This window comes from Phoca vitulina, unplaced genomic scaffold, assembly GCF_004348235.1.
Source record: "Phoca vitulina isolate PV1807 unplaced genomic scaffold, GSC_HSeal_1.0 scaffold8, whole genome shotgun sequence".
NCBI lineage: Eukaryota > Metazoa > Chordata > Mammalia > Carnivora > Phocidae > Phoca > Phoca vitulina.
This window is the reverse complement of record NW_022589711.1, coordinates 42,737,046-42,762,103: the sequence shown is the minus strand read 5'-3', so window position 1 is coordinate 42,762,103 and position 25,058 is coordinate 42,737,046. Positions and strand designations below refer to the sequence as shown.

Genomic DNA, 25,058 nt, shown 5'->3' with positions numbered 1-25,058 from the left:
AGACTCATAATGCCTAAGCATTTAAACAGAGAATAAGATTTTCCTCTAGAGTACAAAGATCACACTTAAAAAGCTTGACATATTTCTTAAATGTTAATTTTCATGATCTACAGTGCTTGATTCTAAAAAGTAACTTACTACTTACAGCAATGATATATTATATCAAGCCCACTTTATTTTGGAAAGAGAAACAAAAAAGATAAATGACGCCTCACCACTGTTAATGCTATAGATCTTTGAGAATGCTGGAAAACCCCTGAGAAACCTAGCAGTTAGCATATCCTTAAAGTGTCTTTATTTCTTTTCTTGGGTAAAATTTTTCTACCAAAATCTATTCTAGGACGTTTTACTTAGTCATGCTCTCACAATAAAATCACAAAAAGCCGATAAACACATAAGTAATCCCCGGATGGGCATTTGGCAAAATTACTGTTATAAATCTGAAAGAAATTAACACTTAGATCCAGATAGCTTTACCAACCTTGCAAAGTTAAATCTGATGACCAATTAATAGTCCTTAAATTAAAAAAAAAAAAAAAAAAAGCCCAAGATATCCTTAAATCCTGGATCCCTTCTTGCAGGACAAAGCACAGGCTAACTGTACCCAATTCTCATGTCATGACCCAGAAGACCGTCTTCCACAAGCCCAAACTGGCATGGGCTAGACTCTGACGTGGCTGTTAAAAAGCCTGCGCTTTGGAATTCAGTTAGCCTGCTTTTTTTAGTAGCTGTGTGATCCTGAGCAAATCCCTTAAACAACTTCACATTTTACTCTGAGAAATAAGGATAATATCAATTACCTAAATGAGGTTGTTGAGGTGAATAAATAAGAATGTTAAGCAATATGCTTATTAGGAAGTACTTGTTGATAAGGATAGCTTCCATATTGATTTCATATGTCCCATACTAAAAATGGCCAGGCTACCTACACAGGCTACGACTAGTGAAATTTCCCTATACTATAGGGAAATTCTTAACAGAGACATCCCACTGAACTATTTCAATAGAGAATCATATTCTGTTATTACTATTAGTTTCTATTGAACTTTTTATTTATAATCAGTGGTTATCAATGCAATCAGATTTAATACCTTTTTTAGAATATTTTTATATCCACAGTACTATACTATCAAGGTATTCCTAAACAATCAATCTAAGCACATATTTTTGGGGAGAAATACAATGCCCTGTGTGTAATAAAGGAAAAGGAAAGTCAATTGTAGTATTTCAGATTGTAAATAATCACGCAAGACTATATACAAGAGATAAAGCAGCACCTAGATCCAAACCTGTAGTCCTAGAACCTTCCTGTCATCCCAATGCTTAAGGATGCTGAGCAAGTACCTGGGTTCAACACCAGAGTAGTATCATAGCATACTACTGGCTACATTTTGTTCTCCTTTCCAATTTGGTCTATACATTGTACTTGATCCCAGTTTTTTGTTTGCTTTGTTTTACATGCTCCACAGTTGGCAGAACACAACATATAACCTCTGAAACATCCAAAAGACTAAAAATGGCAGACAAATGTCAAAATAAATTACTTTTTCAGTATTATTTTCTACAGTTATATTGCCCTCCCTGACCTCCCACCCCATACACTCCATTTTCTAGACCAGTGGTTCTCAACCCTGGCTGTAAAGCAGAATCATCTGGGGAGCATTTAAAAATACCCATCCTGGGCCCCATTGCCAGAGATTCTGTTTCAGCTGGTCTGGGAGAGCCAGACAAGGCATCATGTTATTTTAAAAGCTCTTTAGGTGACTCCAGTACACAGAAAAGTCTCTGACCACTGTTCCAGACAAATTTGGTGGGTGGCTATCACATGTCCTGCCAATGCACATTATCATTTTGCCTGTTTCCTTTGCCTGAAACACCTGAGGGGGCACTAAAGATTTGAGTAAGGGAGTGTTATGAGGGACTCTGCAGGGCAATACTTTTGGGTTTTGAATCCCAGTTCCGCCATTTCCTAGCCTGTGACCCTACAAAATTCTCAGTTTCCTCACATATAGAAGTAACTGACAGCACCTTCCTCATAGATTTGAAGTATGGATTAAATGAGATAATTCATATAAAGTGTTCTGTTTTCAGGGCTGGAATCATAAGAGTATCATTAAATACTGGCATTGATAATAAGACCCTCTATATAGAAAAGTGACTCTTAGAATAATTCTAAGAGGAATGAACTGAAGTATTGAAGATGAGGTACTGCAGAAGTATTAGGAGCCATAGTAACCAAACCTAAACTAAGGAAGAGAGGGCAGGATGAATGAAATTTATTATAGAAACAAAATTAAAAGAATCTGATAATATATTGGAAGTGGAGTAACAGAGTAGGAAAATTTTAAGTAGTTATTTGGGTTTTTCTTTTTTTACAATATTTTTTATTGGTAAAATACACATAACACAAAATTTATCAATTAACCATTTTTAAGTATACAGTTCAGTGATATTAAATACAATCATAATGTTGTACAATCACCACCACCACCCACCTCCATAAGTCTTTTCATCTTGTAAAACTGAAACGCTACACCCATTAAACAATGACATATTTAATGTTATTAAATAATTGCATTGAGCCAGTGTGGCTAGGAAGAGAATACTACCACTATGAAAAAGGGGTTAACACCTGAAAGAGGAACAGGTTTATAAGAAATGAGGCATTCACTTTTAGATGCTGGTCTCTGAGGAAATACCAGAGAATATTCCATGAAGACGTCCCGTAGGTAGCTGAACAAATGAAAGTGGAGCTCAGGAAAGAAGGCATGCTGTTCCAGCTTATGCAAACTCTCTACATTCTAAAATCATCCTTCCTGACCATTTTGTTCTCTCCTCTACCACTTCTACTTCCCCACTTAACGATGAATCTCCTATTCAGTCTTTGGATTTGTTACATTACTTAAGTCAGAGGTCTCAAACTGGCAGCCTCTGTCACATTGTTTAACCCAAAGAACATTTTGAAAATTTTCTGAATTAGTTGTCAACATTGAAAAACTGTGAAATTTCACATAAATTTCAACTTTAAGCTTGAAAATTGGAAATATCTAAGGAAAAAAGTGAGACCATATTCCCACATAGAAACAATAACCTGAAGCCGAAGAGAGCAGTTGACAGTTTTAAACAGGGAAGGAGCCCGGCTGGTCTCTGCAGACTTTTGAAAGTATGACCTTATAGCACCAACTTTTGCTTCTTCTTTTTAGACTCAGAGTCCATCAGTCACCTCCTAGCCTCCCTACCCATCCAGACCCCCAAAGGCAAGTGGTTTTGTTTTTGAACCATGTTTTCTCATCATACAAAAATTTAGCCAGACACCAGGCACAGAGTTGGAGAAACAAAGTTGAAATGAATGCTTTCTCTGCACTCTCTTTATCCTTGTCAGCCTCATCTCCAGTCACACTGGCATTCTCTCAATTCCATGAGCCACACATGCTTTCTCCATCACCAGGCCCGGAAGAAACACCACATGCTGTTCTTTCTGCCCACAAAGCTAAGCTCAAACTCCCTTCTAATCATCCTTCACATATAAAATGACATTTCTCAGAGAGACCTTCCCAGATTCCCCTTAGTAGCTTAAAATGTTTCCCTTTCACACAGAGCTCTTTCCCTTTCTTCCTTGCAGTGAATAGATCTGTACTTTCTTCATGTCTATCTCTTGTTCACCACTTTCCAGCATCTAGCCAAGCTAATCAAGCACTTTCATAAAACTTTCCGTAAGTCTCCTAAGCACGTGTTCACCCAATATGCCCACTCTGCCAGCTCCCCCCCGCCCCCCAGTTCACTTCCTCCACTGCTGCTTCCAGAGTAGAAAGAGAGGCTACTGAAAACCTCCTTAAACTTCAAATGGTTTTAGGCAGGAGGTGACAGGCTCAAATTCGCTATTTTAAAAGACTATGCTGACTACAGGATGTGACATAAAAGAGAAAGGAGTGGATGCGGGAGTCCAGTTAGATTATTTCAGTATACCACTATTCCATTTCTGGGAGAACTTGAATCCTATACGAATAACTGTGGTTTTTTCAGTTACCATGTTTCATGGTACTTTCCACACCTTCATACATAAAGCGGCATATCACCGCCAAAGCTGTGGACCAGTTGCCCTCCAAGAACTCGGTTCAGTAATGTTCTCTACTCCCCAGTGACAGACCCCGAGCCCCTAAATCCCCTCGGACTGTGCCAGGTGAGTCCTGGGGCCACACTCGGCGCATCCAAGCCCATCCTACCCGAGGTTGTACACTGGCCGCTCCGGGGTCAATGGTTCTTTGGAGGACCAAATCAAGAGAGTAGCTAAGGGGAGGCGGGTAGCTAAGGAGAAAGGAGGGAGAAGAGGGAGAAACCCTGAAATGCGACGCCGGACCAGGGAATCGAGAACAAGGAACAGGGAACAAGGTTTACCAAAACGAATCCTCGAACACTCCCACTACAGCTTCCCTCAGCGCCTCAACTACCGGCTTAAACGAGCCACGCCACCTGTGCGACAAAGAAAACGCCTTAATCCTGCGACCAGCTTTGGAACCCACCCACCACTTTTTAACCATGCCGGCCAATCAGCACAGTGAGGCCTTCAGTCAATACAGTCACACCCCGACTAGCCAATGAAATTGAAGGTTCTCCCTCGCATACCCAGCTCTGGTTGGCCTACCATCCCGGAACAGGCGTTAACTCCAGGCTGTAGCAAGATGGCGTCCTTGGATCGAGTGAAGGTACTGGTATTGGGAGACTCAGGTGAGTGGTTTAATCCACCTCTGGGGCTCCCGACACTTTTGAGTTATCCGTTAACCCTCTCCCTTCACTATTCCTCCGCTCCTGCAACGATCCGGCTCCTGCCATGGCTGAAAGCCCTCTCAAGGTCTAAAAACTACACTTCCCAGAGGACTTTGCTCTATTTGACGAAGGTGGCGTTGCGCGGGTGGGGGGCGCCGAGCCCCGGGCTTTTTCCGCCTTCGCAGCTTTCCGAGTTGGTCTCCTTGGCGACGGCAGCCTAGGCTTGTATTGTCAGTTCCTTTGTTTTATAAAAGATATGCAGACATTGTTGGATTGGGCGCTGTGAAGTTGGGATCGTGCTTTCAAGAGATTGTGTTCATTACGGAATTCAAACGTGCACTAATGACACTGTTCCAAATGCTTTACATATATCAATTCATTTAGCTTGATAGCATCCCTATTAACCCCATTTTACAGTTGAGAAAAGTGAAGAGGAGAGAGGTAAATGACAGAACCTGCCCACGCATTTAGACACTAAGGCATATTATGAAATTAAATATTGGGTGGTAGCCCTGTTTTACTCTCAGCTGGGTTTCTTGATTTCTTAGTTCTCTGTAATCCTAATTAAAAACCTATTATGTGCTAGGTTGTAAGAAATAGAGCAATTAAGATAAAGCCGTATTATGAAACAGCTGGGATTTAATGCTGAGCTCAATTTAATCCTAGTGTTAAAATTCTTTTGACGCCTTGAACTTTTGAGAACTAAAATTGAAGTCTGCATTTCCCCCTCCCACCTCTCTACCCTCCTGTTTTTTATCATAACTTCCACTTCTGTGCTCTTTAAGAACTTGGAATAAATGCTAACCTTGCATTTCGTAGATGTGCTTTTCTGGAGTTGACCTATGAATGTGTGTTGTGAGCAAAGACATTGTACCAGATGCTTGGAGGTGGAGAGAATATACCCCAAACAGCTTGACAACTAGCCTTTCAGACTGTGTACAATTGTGGTGGAGAGGAGGAGGTTAAGAACGTTTCCACATTGCCTGAAGATTATTTGCATTGCAAAATATTTTATAGATAGCATTATTTAATATTCCCTAAAGAAAGTTGCATTATGAAATTCTGTGAATATAATCCAGTTTGTCAACTTCAGTTCTTTAGCTTGAAGTGGTGCTGAAATTAATTTAATGAAGTCACTCAGTTTTATATAAATGAATAAAGTAATGATGGTCTAAATGGACTTGGCAAGAGTATCACCAAGTAGAATTTGAGACTGGAATTCAGAGCTAACATGGTTCATGATACCTGAAGTAGGTGTTCTCTCTCATTTTTAATTCACTTTTCTATTGCATCTAACAAACCCTTGATGTTACATATTGTTGGAACTAGTCGATTTTTTCTTTTTCACAAAAATTACTTAAGTATCTGCTACACAGCAGGCACTGTAGTAAGTGCTGAGGCTATAACTGTGTAATCGATGTGTTACATAACAGGGTTGAATTAGCTGCTGCATTAAATGTGGAAAAGTGATCAGGCAATTAGTAAGCTTTTCTTTTTCCTTATAGTTTAGTTGTAAAACAGAAGACATAGTCATGCCCACTTGATTGATCTTGTCATACATTCACGGATGTTAGGCTATGTGTGCAGACGCTTAACGACTGAGCCACCCAGGCGCCCCAGTACCTCCCAAAATTCTTAAAGAAATGAATAGTTTGCCAGTTTTCCTGGTGCTTCCTGTTCTTACTGTTGACAAGTCTATCCACTGTTAGTCAATTCTTTTTTTTTAAGATTTTATTTATTTATTTGACAGAGCGAACACAAGCAGGGGGAGTGGGAGAAGCAGGCTTCCCACTGAGCAGGGAGCCCGATGTGGGGCTCGATGCGGGGCTCGATGCGGGGTTTAATTGTCTGTATTGAAAAAAATAAAAAGAATTAAAGGGAAACCTGGGAAAATACTGGATTCAATTACATCAGACAGCTAATATAAAGAGAGGTTACGTAAATTGATAACACTAAAAGCCATTAGATAAATGGGCAGAGAACATCAACAAATAATTCATAAGAAAGGAAAGACAACTGATTAACAAAGGTAATTGTAATGTAGATCTTTACCAGAAGGTAAAGAAATGTAGACTAAAGCAAGATGTCACTTTTTTTCTTTTATCAAATTAATATAGATGAAAAAGAAACAGCATACATACTGTTGAGGTGCAACAGGACCTGCAGGCTTATATGTATGACTGGTAACAGAGTAACCAGATGAAAGTTGTCAACATACATCAAGAACTTGAAATGCTCATTTCCTTTTATATACTAATTTCGCTTCTGGGAAGATATACTAAGGAAATAATTTTAATTTGAAACAAAAATTTGAACAGTCCTCTCTTAGGATAGTGAAAAATTCAAAACATCCTACATACCTAATAATGAGAGGGAATGGTTAAGTAAATTGTTGTCTACTCTCTGAACTACCGTGGAGACATTAAAAATGTTTATGAAGATTCTATAATAACATGGAAAATTTTAGCCTCTAAATAAATACTAATTAAGGCCCTGTTCTGAATACTGGAGATACAAACGATGAGTAAAACCCAGTTCCAACCCTCAAAAAACTTAAACAGCGTGAATAAAACCTATAAACAAAGAAGTGTAATAATGTGTTTTCAGTGCTTTGTAAAAAAATGTGCAGAGTACAGTGGAGACCGAGAGGATGGTGGATAGTGAGTGTCCTTAGTTCTATCTCTGTGGAATTCAAAAGGACTTTATAACTAGAAAGATCCTGAGTCTTGAAAGATTAATTCACCAGGCCAGTGGGGAAGGGGAAATGACAAGGGAGGATGGGGAGGATATTCCAGACAGAACCAGCTGTACCAGCCAAGGCCTATATTGTATTGTTTTTAAGTACACCATGTACATATTCCCAGTAACAACTTGCTTTTAGAAGAATCCTGCTTGTGATATTAAATGAACTTACATATTGCTCAAAGGGCTCTTCAGGGAATTTTTCCTTTTTTTAAAAATTCTTTCCAGATTGTCTCTAAATACAACTTTTTATAATAAATAAACATAACTGATAGATTCATACACAGTAATGCACACAAAGAGATGGTCTAAAGTTTTGATACAACTAGTGTTGCATAAAGATTCACCAACTATGCTTGTTATAATGACATCCCAAAATGCTGTCAATTGAATGAGTGATTCTACATACAGGTAGACAGAAGGACTCATCCTCTTTCCTCTTCCTACAGATGTCCTAATGCTAGTTCTGGCATTAATAACTACATTACCTTGAACCCAAGAGATCTATATGAAAATAAAGTGCTGCCTTAGAAGAGGGAATAGAGTATTTCTCTTTTTCCAAAGGGTATGGTGTGACCACCTTTTAAACAACTATACTTTACATATCATTATTACTGGCGTATGCTCAGACTTTTGTCATGATAAATATTTCAGCATATCTCTTATTTGACTAGAGTTCTTATATCTTTTACAGGTGTTGGAAAATCTTCACTGGTTCATCTTCTGTGTCAAAATCAAGTCCTGGGAAATCCGTCATGGACTGTGGGCTGCTCAGTAGATGTCAGAGTATGTGTTTCTGATATTTTAGTTTTTCTGTAGTCATATTAAAGATAAGTCCTTCAAACTACATGATCAAATTATAGTACTGTAGTCAAAACTAATAATAATAGCTGGGCTTTATTAACCACCTGCTCTGTGCTAGATACTATGCCAATTAATTACCTTACATGTCTTTCCTAACTTAATCCTTTTAAACTGTGAGGTATAACTGCAGAAACTGAGGCATAGAGAAATAAAGTACCTTGATCAAATTGACTCAGTGCAATAAAAGCAAAGTCAAGATTTGATCCTAAATAGTCTTAATCTAGTCTACCACCATACCACCCTGAATGGACCCAATCTTGTCTAAATAGTCTGAATCCAGGGAGTTCAGTTTTAATTACTGTGCTATGTATCTAGAGTTCACTTAACATGCTCCATAAATAATTCTATCTAATCCTTTTGCACTAAGAGAGACACCTTTTGGCTAGAAATATATGTAAAGGCAAAAGCTTCTGGAGCCTTAGGTGTAGGCAGGTCATCTCTTCCACCTCACATTTAGGAAACTCAGGTGCAGTTTCCACCAAATTAACTGTCTTCCCAGATACTGTTGGTCTTTGCTAATCCCAGCTAGTCCTATCCAAATGTCTCTTCTGCTAGCATACATCTCTCCATTGAGTTAAGAAATAAATAGGAAAGGAATGGTAATTAGCTCAATTGACAATTATTTTCTTTTAGTTCTTTGAAGCTATTGTTCCACAGACTATGACTTACATTGCTGCTGATTGGAAATCTTTTGTCAGCCTAATTATTATTCCTTTGAAGGTAATTTCTTCTCTCTGGTTGCTTTTAAAAGATTTTTTTTTTTTTTTGATGTTCTGTAGTTTTACTAAAACATGTCTAGGTATGGGTTCGTTTTTAGTCATGCTATCAGAAGGTTGTGCCTCTCACAACTGTCTTCATTTTTCAAAATTTTTAGCCATTATCTACTGTCTTCCTTCATTCCCTCTATCTCCTCCTTTTGCACTTCTGTTAGATTTTTGTCCTCTATATCTTTTAATTGTAATTCCATGTGTTCTGTTCTTTATTTCTCCTTTGTGTATTCTGGATCACGTACTCATATCTGCCTTCCAGTTAATTAAGAATCTCTTCAACCGGGGCGCCTGGGTGGCTCAGTCGTTAAGCGTCTGCCTTCGGCTCAGGTCATGATCCCGGAGTCCTGGGATCGAGCCCCGCATCGGGCTCTCTGCTCGGCGGGAAGCCTGCTTCTCCCTCTCCCACTCCCCCTGCTTGTGTTCCCTCTTTCGCTGTGTTTCTCTCTGTCAAATAAATAAAATCTTTAAAAAAAAAAAAAAAAAAGAATCTCTTCAACTATGTCTAATCTGCTTTTTAATATATCCACTAAGTTTTTCATCTTTGTAACTGTAATTTTTTATTTCTAGATACTCCTTTTGGTTCTTTTTCAAATGTCAAGATTTTTCACGATATCCTAATCTTTCATGATGGTTTTACTTTTTAATTATTTTCAACATACTATTTTATGGTTTCTTTTGGATTGTTTTTTTTTTTTCTGAGTGGGTGGTAGATATTCTAACTTGCTGTGTATGCTGACTATGCTTCATGGAAATGTATCTCTTTGTATGGTTTATAATTCTTTGAAGATGATCACATCTTCAGCAGGATTTTTTTCCCTCTTCTCTGTGGAAGTCCTGTATGCTGTGTCATGAAAGTACGGTAACTTTTCATTTCTGTTGCTTCCAGAGCCCTAGGGATTTCAATGGTACTTGAAATTTCAAAGCTAGGAGTTTCTATGCCATCTAGATAATGTATATTCTCTAAATATTTGATTACAGTACAGGCCTGTGGTTTCCATTTTTTTGTGGACCCTTTATCCTGTACCAGCCCTACCTAGGGTCCCTGGCAGAAAGTTTTTCCTGCTTTCCTGAGCCAGTGGATAGTTTTTCCTACTCTCTTTCACTAACTGGGCCGGATTTCATGAAGGGAACTATCGTCTGGTCTTTGTCACTCACCTATGTATATTCTTTTTTGTTTTTTTTTAAGATTTTATTTATTTGTTTGAGAGAGAGAGAATGAGAGAGAGCACATGAGAGGGGGGAGGGTCAGAGGGAGAAGCAGACTCCCTGCCGAGCAGGGAGCCCTATGCGGGACTTGATCCAGGGACTCCAGGATCATGACCTGAGCCGAAGGCAGTCGCTTAACCAACTGAGCCACCCAGGCGCCCTCACCTATGTATATTCTTGCCTTAAAAGCCAGAAAACAGATCTCTATTCCTGGATGGGCACTTAAACTCCAGACACTGGCCCCTGAAGCTATCTCTGAATCTGGGTCAGTTCCCACTTCTCACTCTGATTTTAAGTTCATTTCTAGCATCTGAGGATTTCCCTTTCTTTTTCTTGAGCTTTTCCTCTTTATTTTTTAAAAATATTTTTATGGCATTTCTGTGAACTTGAAGTCAGAATGTCTGGGAATGTCTGTGTCATTTCAGCCTGCCATGTTCCCAAATTCTTAGCTGTAGAAGAAAACAAATACTAGATAATAAGTTCATTTGGCAACTTGTCAATAGCAAGTTCTGGACAAAATTTCCTTATGGATTTTCCTAAATCCCTTTCAGTGAGAGAGCATAACATATTGAAAAGAAGAGAGACATGAAAAGACATTTCTCCAAGGAAGACATACAAATGGCCAACAGACACTTGAAAAATGCTCAACATTACTTGGCATCAGGGAAATCTAAATCAAAACCACAATGAGATACCACCTCACACCAGTCAGAATGGCTATAATTAGCAAGTCAGGAAATGACAGATGTTGGCGAGGATGCGGAGAAAGGGGAACCCTCCTACACTGTTGGTGGGAATGCAAGCTGGTGCAGCCACTCTGGAAAACAGTATGGAGGCTCCTCAAAGAGTTAAAAATAGAGCTACCCTACAACCCAGCAATTGTACTACTAGGTATTTATCCAAAGGATACAAACATAGTGATTTGAAGGGGCACATGCACCCCAATGTTTATAGCAGCAATGTCCACAATACCCAAAATATGGAAAGAGCCCAGATGTCCATCGACACATGAATGGATAAAGAAGATGTGGTGTGTACATACACACACACACACACACACACACACACACACACACACACACACTGGAATACTACTCAGTCATCAAAAAGAATGAAATCTTGCCATTTGCTATGACATGAAAGGAACTAGAGAGTATCATGCTAAGTGAAATAAGTCAGTCAAAAAGACAAGTGCCATATGATTTCACTCATATGTGGAACTTAAGAAACAAAACAGATGAACATAGGGGAAGGGAAGGAAAAATAACATAAGATGAAAATAGAGAGGGAGGCAAACCATAAGAGACTCTTAACTCTAGGAAACAAACTGAGGGTTGCTGAAGGTAGGTGGGTGGGGAGAAGGGGAAATTGTGTGATGGGCATTAGGGAGGGCACTTGATGTAATGAGCACTAGGTGTTACATGCAATGGCTGAATCACTAAATTCTACCCCAGTAACTAATAATACAGTATATGGTAACTAAATTGAATTTAAATAAAGAATTTTAAAAAAAGAAACTTAAACTCCCACTTCCTGGGTCAGTTCCCATATTGCCTTTTGCTTCCTCAAGCGTGACCTTAGACTAATCAGTTTACTTCTCTGAGCCTTAGTATATCTTCTGCAGAATAGAGGTAAATAATATCTGCTTTAGCTAGCCTACAGGTTTGTAGGTGATGTTACACTGTGACTGATTTTACCAGAATGAGTGTGGCACTAACTGACTCCTATAAAGCCAGTTGGCCTGAATTGCATTATTGCTAAAGAATGGGCATGTGGAGGTGAAAGTTACCTTGCTTTTATTACTCTTCACTGTATCTTGTATCTTGGGCTGGTTGGCCTCTGTCTTCCATCTTTGAGAAGAATGAATTTTTTGAATGACAATATAAGTAAAAGGCATTTTTAAATGATAATCTTAAGGAAAGTTGCCATAAACATGTAAATTGTTTTGACTATTGTTATAATAAAGTGAACAATTCTTTGCTTTAGCAAGAGTGATTAAATCTGATAAAACCATTACCTAAATAGCTTAGAAGAACACTTTCTTCTGTAGCAGCTTTAAATTGCAGTTACAGCTTCTGTGTTATTGAAACCTGAGCGAGGATATCTCCAGAATCCTTGTAGATCCATGAATACACCCTCTTCAAAACTCTTAGAAACAATTGCCCCATTTAGCTCATTTCACATCTAAGAGCCAACTAAAAATAGAGATGATAAAGGTGATAATGTAATTAATTGTTTAATTTCAAGTACTGGGTGAAACTAATGAGCTTAATGTATGTACTCAGTAATTACTAACATTTTGGATCTAGTATGCAGTGGAGAGGTGTGCATACTGAATTGAAGGGAAAAGAGAGAAAAGTTTTATTTTGCAGTATTCTTCATTCATTACTGTCTTCTAATTTTGTTGCCCCAAGTCTAATGGGACTAATATAAATGCATGGTACTCTTAATTATGAAAACAAGACTTACAGAATCTAATCTTTTCACAAATTACAAATAAGGAAATTGACTTGTCATTTCTAGTTCACTTTAATGGAATTTTAACTTTCTAATTTACACATTGCATACAATCAATATTTATTGACTTCCTCTTTGGGCAGCATAATAATGTGCAAGCACTGGGGAGAAACTAAAAAAGAAAAGACAATCTCTATCCTCGCTAAGAATGTGAAGTAAGATCTAGTAGGTGGGATAAGATATGAATGATTTTAGAAATAATAATACGAATGATGGCTAATATTTCTTAGTGCTTACTTTGGCTAGGCACCCATTTTACATACTAATTCATGTAAGTCCCACAACAACCCTTCAAGGGCGGTACTATTATTTCCCGTATTTGAAACACGAAGAAGTGGAGGTACGGAGGTGTTAAATGTCTTGTTCAAGGTCACATTGCAAGTAAGTTATAGGGTTGGGATTCAAACCCAAGCAATCTGGTTCAAGAGCCTGTGCTCTTTTTTTTTTTATTATTATTATGTTATGTTACTCACCATACATTACATCATTAGTTTTTGGTGTAGTGTTCCATGATTCATTGTTTGCGTATAACACCCAGTACTCCATACAGAACCTGCCCTCCTTAATACCCATCACCAGGCTAACCCATCCCCCCACCCCCTCCCCTCTAGAACAGCACGGCTCTGTACTGCCTCTTGTTCCAGAATGTATTAAGAAAAAAGTATTCCACTGCTGTTATATACAGTAACCACTAGACTGATGTGGCAATTTAAATTTAAATTAACTGAAATGAAAAATTTAGTTCCTCATTGAACTAACCACATTTGAATGCCCAACGTCACATGTTGCCAGTGGTTACTATACTGGACATTTCTATCATTACAGAAGGTCATGAGACAGCACTGATAGAGAATGTAAGTGTTAACAGCAGTTCAAGAGAAAAAGTGAGGTGCTTATAAAGAATGGAAAATTATATTGGGTGTTAATGACTGAATGGACTATTCCTCAAGAACGGGGATATATGTATATAATAGGTAAAGGAGAAGTGAATGATAATAAATTCAGTTCTGGACATGATGAAGGGAGAGATCTGTGAGCTATCCAACTGAAACTGTCAGAAGGCATTCAGAGATGAGGTGGGGAAGCTCAAGAGAGAATTCTGAGTTGGAACCATCTGCATGGAAATAATCCCAGACCATGAGAGTTGATGAGTTTTTTCACAAAGCAAATTTAGAAAGAGAAGAGCCGAGGGAAAACCTTGGGGTATATTTGGAGAGTTGTTGAGAAGAGAGGTCAGAGAAGCATTGATCAAAGAGGTAAGAGGATAGCCAAGATGATGAAATACCAGAAGAGTAAAGGGAGATGAGAATTTCATGAAAGAAGGATTGGGTTTTGATAATGAAATGCTGTAGACATATAAGGACTGAGAGAGAAAAAAAAATTGGTGGTAATGAAGTCATTGCTGACCTTTGAAAGTGTGATGGAATGTTAGTGGCAGAAACCAAATGATGTGAGGAGGCAGAGAGGAAATAGAGACAGATTTAAATCAATCTTGCACAAAGTTTAAAGTTTAAATAAAGGAGTGAATGGGTACAGAATACAAGAGAAAAGTGACTTTAAAAAAAAATAGGGGACATGAGTTTGGCTAAAGGCAAAATCAGCTTACTGGAAAGGAAAAGGCAATTAGCAGTAACCTTTATATTATTCATTCATTCATTTGTTCGTTTAGTACATATATTGCCTACCCACTAGGAATCAGGAATTGGAAGTATAGCAGCAAATTAGACGAGTTCAATTCCTACTCCCCTAGTACACTCTCCTAGTTGCTCTTTTCTGTCTTTGTCTCTTTTCTCCCAACTTTCTCCTAAGACCTCCTGCCTTCCTGCCTCTCTTGAGTAACTCTGCAGGCATACATACTAAACCACACTATTAGAGAGCATCGACAGCATCCGGTGTTCTTTCTTGATGTGTATCATTTTCTTTTTTTTTTTTTAAAGATTTTATTTATTTATTTGACAGAGACAGAGACAGCGAGAGCGGGAATACAAGCAGGGGGAGTGGGAGAGGGAGAAGCAGGCTTCCCACTGAGCAGGGAGCCCGATGTAGGGCTCGATCCCAGGACTCTGGGATCATGACCTGAGCCGAAGGCAGCCGCTTAACAACTGAGCCACCCAGGCGCCCCTGATGTGTATCATTTTCTTTACTAAATTTCTTTCTGCTTTTTATTTACTTACTTTGGGGAGGTGTACAGTATATTTTACTGATGGTACATGACCCTTCTTTAGGGGGTCTGGGATGGAAACTGTAGAGGTCAGGAGATTCTCAGTGTTTTGGGGGATGAGGTGGGGCAAGGACTCCTCATCAGCTGAGGCCCTCTCTCTTCCTATTGCTGTCACTGGCACTGGTGGTCCAGGGAGCTCTTATTCCTTGGAGGCCATGTGGACCATACGGTCCACCACCCCGTTGCCCTAGCCAAATTCATTGTCATACCAGGAAATGAGCTTGCCAAAGTGGTCATAGAGGGCAATGCCAGCCCCAGCAGTGACATGTAGTATGAAAGGTGTTAAGGATCACTCTTAAGTTTTTGGCCCTTTAAGTAACTGGAAGGATGGAATTGCCTTTTACTAGGAGAAAAACAGGCTTAAGGGGAAGATTGGGAAATTATTTTCAGGTATGTTAACTTTTAGATGCCTATTAGACATCCAAATTGTAGTCTGGTGGATATGGTAGCCTGAAGTTCAAGGGACTAGTCCAGTTTGGATATAAATTTGGAATTCATCAACATAATGATGACATTTAAAATCATAAGATTGGATGAAGTTGTCAAGAGAGCCAGTATTAATAGAGAAGAAAAGAGATCCAAGAACTAAACCTTGGGACACTCTAACAATTAGAGGTCAGAGAAGTAAAGACAACCCAAATGGAGACTGAAAAGGATTAGCCAATGAAATGGGAAGAAAACCAGGAGAGTGTGATAACCTGGAAGCTAAGTGAAAAAAGTACTGCAGTGCAGAGGAGTAGTTAGCTGTATCAGATGGGAGAGTAAGATGAAAACTGCTCATTGATCACTGGATTTAGCAATGTGGAAGCCATTGGTGACCTTGATAAGGAATATTTCAGTAGATGATTGGGGCACAAATGGGATAGGAATGAGTTCAAAAGAGAATGTAAGGAAAAGAATGAGAAACTATTGAGAATAGACAACTCTCTAGAGGGCTTTTGCTGTAAAAAGGAATAGAGAAGTGGTATGATAGCTAGAAGAGGACATGAGGTCAAGAAAAGGTTATTTTAAAATGGGAAAAATTATAGCATGTTTGTATGTTGGTGGAAGTAATTCAACAGAGTCAGGAAATTTGATGATAAAAGGGAGAATTGATAGAACTACACCTTTGATAAGAAAAAGGAGATGGGATTCATGTATAAGAAGGGAGTTTAGCCATGGGGACACAGTTTATCTGTAATGGCTGAAGGGAAAGCAGATTATATGGGCACGGATGCAGGGAGGTGGATAGATATATGAAGAGCAGGTTGTAGAAATTCTCTTCTGATTGCTTTTGTCTCAGGAAGCAAGGGTCTTAGCTGTTCTTAAGGATAGGGAGGAGATACTGGAAATTTGAAAAAGAAGAGAAAATATGAAATTGTTATCTAGAAGAGGAAAAGGACTATGAAATTGATTAAAGGACAGCTCCAAAGGTAGACTTGAATTTAAAATGAATCTAGTCAGCTTGAATGTGTATTTTTCTGAGCTTCTTATCCAGCTAGCTGGGTTACAGACATGGAATTGGGAGAAAGGTGGATATAGTCAAGGTTGGAATTTTGTCAGTTAAATACAGTGTGAGAGGGGCAAAGGAGTGACTAAAATGATGAATCATGGAATTTATACTTAGGAAGGAAGTGAGGATTTAGAAGTGGAAGGGGATCTGTAAATTATGATTTTTTGAAGATTATTATTATTATGGAATATATGTGTATATATAGGAGGATTATTATGAGAGTTGGAGTATTGGAGGGAGGAAGCTTGAAAGACAGAAGGCGATCAGACTCAGAGGTGGTATGGGAATGATATGAGTCATGCGGATATGGAATGTCCAGTGAACTAGAATGAGGGTGCTACCAGTGTTCTTAGTGGCTATAATAATTATTCTGATGGATTGATTTGTTAGGTTCATGACTACAAAGAAGGAACCCCAGAAGAGAAGACCTACTATATAGAATTATGGGATGTTGGAGGCTCTGTGGGCAGTGCCAGCAGTGTGAAAAGCACAAGAGCAGTGTTCTACAACTCTGTAAATGGTAAAGCATTTTTTATTTCTACCATATATTAATGGCCTAGGAGTATAGATAATCTGATATAGAATGCTGTGGGATGCTAGATACATCTTATTTTAGGAAAGATCTAATATACTCACAACTCTTAATTTAAACCTGCATATCACATTTGAATTATGTGTTTCTAGATTCTAACCATGTTATTCAGATCATTAAATATTTTCTGTGTTTAAGTGTTTTTGTTGATATTTTTGTCATAAACTAAATAAATAAAATTTTATTTTGGGTACTTGACATAAAATCTGGAACTTTTCAAAACATTGTCCGCTGGGAGTGCCATTTCTCCAGTCAGTTGAGTACGTCCAATAGAAAGAACCATTAGGAGTCCCATAGTCTGAACCAGATGTCACAGAGATACAGGATTCTTTTATCTGCCCCTTAGAGAGAATCCTATGTAATTATAAAGAGCTGCCTAAGAGTGTTATTAGGGGTACAGATAGTCAAATACTCAGAGCAGACTTCTAGATGGAGGTGTGTAATCGAGGACAGAGTTGGAATTCATAGGTGCGTGCTGTGTCAAAGGACTAAACCACTGACACCTGTAATTTGCCTCTAGAGGTTTTTTTTGTCTTCTGCCTGTTTTTTAGTTCATTTTTTAAATGCTTTTTTTTTTTACTGTGTAATATAATTTCACCTTGTCTCTGATTGATGTCCAGGAGTGGCACCTCACCCTTTTCCTTCTGGTAGATGCTTAGCTCTTAATTGCACCTCATTTATACTATGCTTAGATCACACTCAGTATCAGGTAAACATTGCAATTATTCAGTACCTTCTTCATTCCTTATATTCCCCTTTCAGTATCGTATCTTCCCATATCATAAGGTGTTGTGGATACTACAAAATGAAGTAGAGAAGGTACTTGCCATTGGATACATAATATAAAATACGGGATGAGTTACATTAGTTCAGACCTGTGTCCCATTTAGCTCAGAATTCTATCTGAAAGTGTCACAGTCTATTTGAAGAACCAAAACATTCATAAGTGAAACAAAACACAGTTATAAGATGGTGACACTAATATATGACATTGTCATGCAAGAAAGTACATGATAAGTGGCATATATTAATAGAATGTATATAAATGAGAAAAATAGTAAGACTGGTATAGTGTTAGGTGACTTCTTAGAGAATAGGAAAGAAAGAAATGAAGCCTGGTTTAGATCTAGAATCAAGTGATAAACTTGGATTATATCAGTCAAATGACTTGTCAAAGTTGATATCAATCTGATCTGACAGAAAAGTTTGGATATATAACACTTTTGCCTTTTACATCTTTTTGAGAAAGAGTTCAGATAAAAATTATAAATAAATAATAAACTTAGCACTGAAGGTTCTTTACTCCATCTACCATCCTTAGTTTCCTAAGAAATGGAGCATAAGGATCACTCCACTCCAATGTGCAGCCTTTATTCTTAGCAGTAACTTTCTTCCCTCAATACCCTACCTTCCTCCCACTGTGATGAGTGAGGCTGGCAATCCCTAAAGGAAACCTGTGAAGTGAGCTACCTCTTTCTAAGGTCAGAACATATTCTGATCAACTATCACACTGACTTCTTTCCTTTGGGCCCCACTATGGCCCTTCTAGCCCATAGTCTACAAAGCAAAAACTCTCAGCCCAAATGAAAGTGGGAAAATAAGGGAAAAGGGTGCTCAGATGCCCTTAAAAGCTCAAAACCCTTAAATAGAGATCCTCAAAAAAATAAACTCCTCCCTGTCCAGCTAATAGCTCATCTAGGCCTTTGTAATCCTTTAATCTCCCACCCAAAAATCTCACCCATAGTTTTTTGATATTTATTTCTGGGAACTAAGGGAGAGGAGAAAATATCTACCACTCTTTGGCCTTAAAGTGACTTAATTATTGCTTTCCCCCAATCTTTTACTGTCAGATTACCTGAGTTCAAATTCTGACTACCTCACTTACATGTGACTTCGGGCAAGTAACTCAACCTCTGTGAGCCTTAGTTTCCACATATGTAAAATGAAGATGCTAATTCTTTCTCATAAGACTGTTCTGAAAAGCAAATTAGATAACACATGTAAGGCACCATGTATAGCACGTAAGGGCTGAATAGATGTTAGCTATATTCTTTAATGGTAACTCTTTATTCCTTTTTTAAACCTGTCCTGTATCTTGTGTCCTTAATGCCTAGTAGAAGCCCTGATTGAGGAAGGTAGAGGGAGTACAGTTGAGTATGGGGCCAGTGTCAGATCTCTGTTTCTGTTCCAGATGCCGGGGGGATACAGATCTGAGCTAGCTAGAACAAGACAGCTATAACTTGCACAAGCACCTTACTTGCACAAATGTCTATAAAAACCAGAGGAACCAAGTAATTCTAACTCTTCTGCCCTTTTTCAAATTAACATATCTCACATCTTGAAGATAGAAGAATCATCAGTTTCACATCCTCTCTTCACAGTAGAATCTAGGTAACATAGGAAAGGGTTGGGGGTTTGAAAATCTGTAGTCTTTTGACCACAAGATAATACTCTAAATTCTACTAGGCATTAAAGCTTTTCCTCTTTTGTCTATAATAATGTAATAGTTATGTGCTTTGCCTGTCTGCTACCTTATTTGATTCTATTTAATTGTATTTCTGAGCTTCATTACATTTTGTTATTTTTCTCAATCTCTCAAAAGTCCATCTATTTTCTACTATTCATACTTTTTGACTATCTTTTCCTACCCTCTTCTAGTGACATACTACTTTTGCTTTATTAACTAAGGTATTGAGCTTTTTATAGCTAGCCATTAATTCAAATAACTAAAAAATTAGACTTTTGAGTTGATTAGGCTCAGGTGATTTATAGGAAAACATTTTGTCAGCTGAAAAGTAGCAGTTATATCAAATTAAATCAATATCTTTTTAGTAAATTTTTATGATTTAATATTTTATTGAGTATAAGTAATAGTGTATGTGTGATATCTATGACAGTACTACGCACAGTGGAGAAACAATTAACTTTTATAGGAATATAATTTCTTATATACTTGAAGTACTTTTGATTCCTTTTATTGCTGAGGTAGTTTAGTTAGGACCAGGCAGAGCAGGCACTCATTAAGTGTTGAATGAAGGAAAAAAAGTCTAAAAGCTAGTGACATTTTGTCAGCCCTTGTAGAATTAAAAAGAGTTATATAACTGACAAAATTTTGTAATTCATTATTTGTAGGAATTTATAGAGGAAATTTTAAATTAATTGTGTGAGTTTGTTACTCATACTGAAATGCTAAGTTTATTCAGCAACCTAACGCTTGTATTCACTAAGCTTCCCTTGGCCAGTGTGAAGTGAAGAGGAATTGTTGCAGTACTGACATTATTTTCTTTGATTGTTTTAGGTATTATTTTAGTACATGACTTAACAAATAAGAAGTCATCCCAAAACTTGTATCGTTGGTCATTGGAAGCTCTCAACAGGGATTTGGTGCCAACTGGAGTATTGGTAACAAATGGGTAAGCCCAGATTTCTTCACTTGCAGTGTGACATGGTACATCAATCATAAGATTATACCCTCCAGGGGCGCCTGGGTGGCTCAGATGGTTAAGCGTCTGCCTTTGGCTCGGGTCATGATCCCGGGGTCCTGGGATCAAGCCCCACATCAGGCTCCTGGCTCAGTGGGGAGCCTGCTTCTCCCTCTCCCTCTGCCTCTCCCCCTGCTCATGCTCTCTCTCTCTGTATCTCTGTGTCTCAAATGAATAAATAAAATCTTAAAAAAAAGAAAAAAAAGATTATACCCTCCAGAATAACACTTTGTAAGATGTTTGATTTGCAAATTTTTTCTCCCAGTCTGTAGATCGTCTTTTCATTCTCTTAACAGTTGTCTCTCAAGCATTAGTTTTTCGTCGTGATGCAGTCTGATTTCTTAATTTTTTCCTTTGTATTATTGTGCTTTTGGTATCATGTCTGACAGCTCTGCCTAATCTCAGATCATATAGGTTTTCTCCTGTGTTTCTTTTAGAAATGTTATTGTTGAAGGTTTACTTTTAGATCTGTGACCTGTTTCGAGTTAATGTGTGAGGCTTTGATTGAGGTTGACTTTCATATATGAATGTCCAGTTGTCCCAATACCGTTTGTTAAAAAGGTGATCCTTTCTCCATTGAGTTGTTTTTACTCCTTTGCCAAAAATCAGTTGACCATATTTATATGTTTCTGTTTTGAGACTATAATTCTGTACAGTTGATCTGTGTGTCTGTACCTTGACCAATATGACACTGTCTTCATTATTGTAGCATTATAGTAAGTCTTAAAATAAGGCAGTGTGGTTCCTTCCTTTTTAAAATTGTTTAGCTATTCTGGTTCATTTGCTTTTCCATATAAATTTGAAATCAACTTGTCTATATTGACAAAAATTCGGCTTGGATTTTGATTGAATTGCATTAAGTCTATAGATCAAATTGGGGAGAATTTTTGTTGCATCTTCCAATCCATGAACACAGTTTATCTCTCCGTTTATTTTTTAAAGCAAATCCTAAACATTGTATCATTTCATCTATATATATACTTCTGTGTTTAACTTTAAATGATAAGGACTTTTTAATATAATCAAAATATAATTGTCATACTTAAAATTTAGCAATAATTCTTTAGTATTAAATATTATTTTAATTCCCCAAATGTCTCATAAATGTTGGTTTGTTCAAAATAGTATATAGATAAGGTCTACTCATTATATTTAGTTTATTAAGTTTCTTTTAATCTTATGTTCCTCTTCCTTTTTTTTTTTTTTCTTTTACTCTCTGGCAGTTTATTTGTGAAAGATGGCTTGCTTGTCCTGTCCAGTTTCTTGTATTCTGGATTTTGCTGACTGTATCCCTGTAATGAGTGTCTGCTTAACTTGTTTCTCTGAATCCTAAATTTTCCCTAAAATGATAGTTAAAATATGAAAAGAATGTCTAAAAGATGCACAGTTTTTGGTGTTTTGTTCTTGCCAAAGTGGTATTGTACATATAATTACAATACCTGGTTGTCTGTCTTTTTGTGATGTTGTCTTGTTACCAGCCTTATCCGTCCATGATAAAATTCACCATCAGTTTTTCATCTATTGGTTTTTTTAAAAAAAGGACTTTGAGATCAAATTTCTAGTTGGATGTAAGAGGAATGAAAAAGTGAATAAAAAGAAAAGCTAAAAAGATAAGAGAACAAATTAAATATATATGGCAACATATATATGTTACATATGTAATACATATATATGTTAATGTGCAACATATATATCTTGTGCCATGTCTGTATGTTATGTTATATATATAATACCTATATTTATTAATGTATGAGAGATTATACAAGACTACAAGTGACAGGGATATATATCTATCAAAGATGATGGTTGATAAAATATATACAAAAATTTGTATGTGAGCCAGAGTTAGTGAGTATAGGAAAAGGAAATATTCCTAAAGGAGGACACTCTCAAAACTTTATTCTCTAATAAAGCAAGTTTCAATTTTAGACAACATCTCCTAAATTAGTGTTGATATTGGTAAACAGAATCAAAGGCCTTGAACTCAAGCTATCATTGGCTTTGAAGCAATAAATAGAATGATAATATTTTTAAGAAATGCAGGTTTAAAAAAAAAAGAAATGGGGTGTTACATAGTTCAAAACACCTGTGTTCCAACGCCAAACAATAACTGAGGCTCTGTAAGATTATTGTGAAGGGCAAAAAGATTTGGTAATTTTGCACACACCCACTTACATACCCCCCAGTTTAGATTATTCAAAGAGAAAGAAAAATGTCAAAGGAGGAAGAAAAGCTGTGCTCAACTGGGTTGTATTGATTGTATTGTGCAATATTGATTTACTGTCATAAGGTGTTTGCAGCGGGATTTTGCTGACTATTGTAAATTGCGTTTATAACATGTCAGAAATCCAAATCTGTTTTATTTCTCATATCTGAATAGAATTTAAATTAATTGATCAACATTGAGCTATATATTCCTTTCAGTAATAGAAGGAACACCACTCTGTCCTTCGGGTAAAAATAGGGGGTGGGGAAAAAGGATTGTAATAGCCAGTGGCCCAAGGCCCTTAACCCTAAGTGATTCATATCACCTGTCCTCTGTCTCCCATGTCTCTTGTGTCAGGACAAACAATTATTTGGCACTTAATTCTTTCCTTTTACTATTCTTTTTGCATTTCAGCTGCTTCTTTTCCTTTCCATTTGTTGAATCCGCCTTTCCCCAGACTATAGCATCATCTATGGTTGATTTTTCTGGCCTTCAGCCTCCTTGTTCTTAATTTCCTGAAATGATCTATTTTTCTTTACTATTCATAGACAGAAATGTGTATGGTAGGTATAGAACTTATGCATACCCCAGAAGCTTGCCATTTTTTCCTCTGGCAAAAGGTTTGAGTGCCATGCTAGGTTCTTGTGTTTTCGCTCCACTGAGGTTTGAATCCACTCTCTGTATCTACCTAGAAAAATTCCTGAGCTGTTAGCCTCAGAAGACAGAGCTTTGGGAGAAGTCAAGTCAACCTACTTTCAGATACCTGGTGGGCATTCATTTATTCAAGTAGTCTATAGAGACTCATGAAAATAAAATTTGAGTAGTTAGATGAATAGTTGGAACTCTATAGATGGCGAGGATGGGTTGATAAATGAACAAGTAGACAGAAGAAATTGGGACAAAAGTAGGTTTATAGGTGGTGGATGAGCAAGAGTCAGTAAAGTATCAGTAGAATAGTATAAACTACTTGCATTTATTTATTTTTTTAATTTTATCTTATTATGTTATGTTAGTCACCATACAACACATCATTAGTTTTTGATGTAGTGATCCACGCTTCAGTGTTGCTGAGCAAGGAGCCTGATGCAGAACTCGATCCCAGGACCCTGGGATTATGACCTGAGCTGAAGGCAGACGCTTAACTGACTGAGCCACCCAGGTGCCCCTTATTCACCTCTTCATTATTATTTATCACAGGGATTATGACCGGGAACAGTTTGCTGATAACCAGATCCCACTGTTGGTAATAGGGACTAAACTGGATCAGATTCATGAAACCAAGCGCCATGAAGTTTTAACTAGAACTGCTTTCCTGGCTGAAGATTTCAATGCAGAAGAAATTAATTTGGTATGTATTTTCACTAATGTATATTTGTGTTATCATTAGGTAAAGGCAAAACCAAAGACTTAAGTCATAAATTCTCATGAAAGACGCTTTATACAAAAATCAGGCATTTGGGTTCTGGTCCAAAATGTAGTGAATATTAGAATCAACATAGACTGTCAGAGGGGGACAGTCAGTTCAACTTCCTTGTATGCTGATCTGTTGGAATGTTCAAACTTTGTTCTATGAATACTATAAATCATGGGCTCTTGAAAAGATTTTTTAAGATCATACCAAAATCAGAATAAATTAAGGTGACAAAGAAGGGTCACTGACACCTTGAGTATTCTTGCTTTAGAAAAGCCTCTCAGCTTCTTCAACTACAGAATTTAACTTAAAGGGCAAACAAATAGATAAGTGAGAAAACTACAAAGTGTAAACTAGGAGTGCTTCATGAGCAGTAGTTGAGACAAACTTGTGTGTATAGAGCATTGAGTTTCTTCCTGACATATGTAGCTCAGTTTGAACCGGACGCTAAAAAGGCTAAGAAAAGTTCTCACATAAGCCAGATAGTGTTGCCCAGAGAAGGATCCTGGCCAGCAGCTTTAGCCCCAGTTTATATGTCATTGTTCACAAGTAGGATTTCTGCAACACATTCAGTGCCCTGGCAATTCCAGACATATGGTGGTAGTGGTGGTTTAATAATACCAATGACTGTAGTTTACTGAATACTTATTATGTGCCATGCACTGTTCTAGAGCTTTATGTACATTATCTCAGATTTGTCTTCACATCAACACTATAAGGTAGGTACTGTAAGTATTTCCATTTTAAAGATGAAGATTAGAGCCAGAGAGAGGTAACTAGGCCATGGTTAC

The 25,058-nt window shown here is 37.6% G+C and overlaps 2 protein-coding genes across 8 annotated transcripts in view; one reads left to right on the top strand and one right to left on the bottom strand.

Annotated features, from left to right (window-relative positions):
- Window positions 1-4,712, bottom strand: part of GTF2E1 (general transcription factor IIE subunit 1) — a 43,479-nt gene extending 38,767 nt beyond the window's left edge. For 5 of the 7 annotated variants that reach the window (XR_004299799.1, XR_004299800.1, XM_032406644.1 and 2 more), the window contains exon 1: window positions 4,396-4,499. The gene's annotated coding sequence lies outside the window, so the exon portion shown is untranslated. Of the gene's footprint in view, window positions 1-481; window positions 1,013-4,395; window positions 4,500-4,623 lie in introns of those variants that run through there. The other 2 variants (XM_032406643.1, XM_032406642.1) reach the window with 2 other exon arrangements.
- Window positions 4,625-25,058, top strand: part of RABL3 (RAB, member of RAS oncogene family like 3) — a 29,926-nt gene continuing 9,492 nt past the window's right edge. Inside the window, exons 1-5 of the mRNA XM_032406646.1 lie at window positions 4,625-4,725; window positions 8,201-8,292; window positions 16,967-17,096; window positions 20,467-20,581; window positions 24,054-24,204. Coding sequence (XP_032262537.1) covers window positions 4,680-4,725; window positions 8,201-8,292; window positions 16,967-17,096; window positions 20,467-20,581; window positions 24,054-24,204 — 534 coding nt within the window. The 5' untranslated portion in view covers window positions 4,625-4,679. The remainder of the gene's footprint in view (window positions 4,726-8,200; window positions 8,293-16,966; window positions 17,097-20,466; window positions 20,582-24,053; window positions 24,205-25,058) is intronic.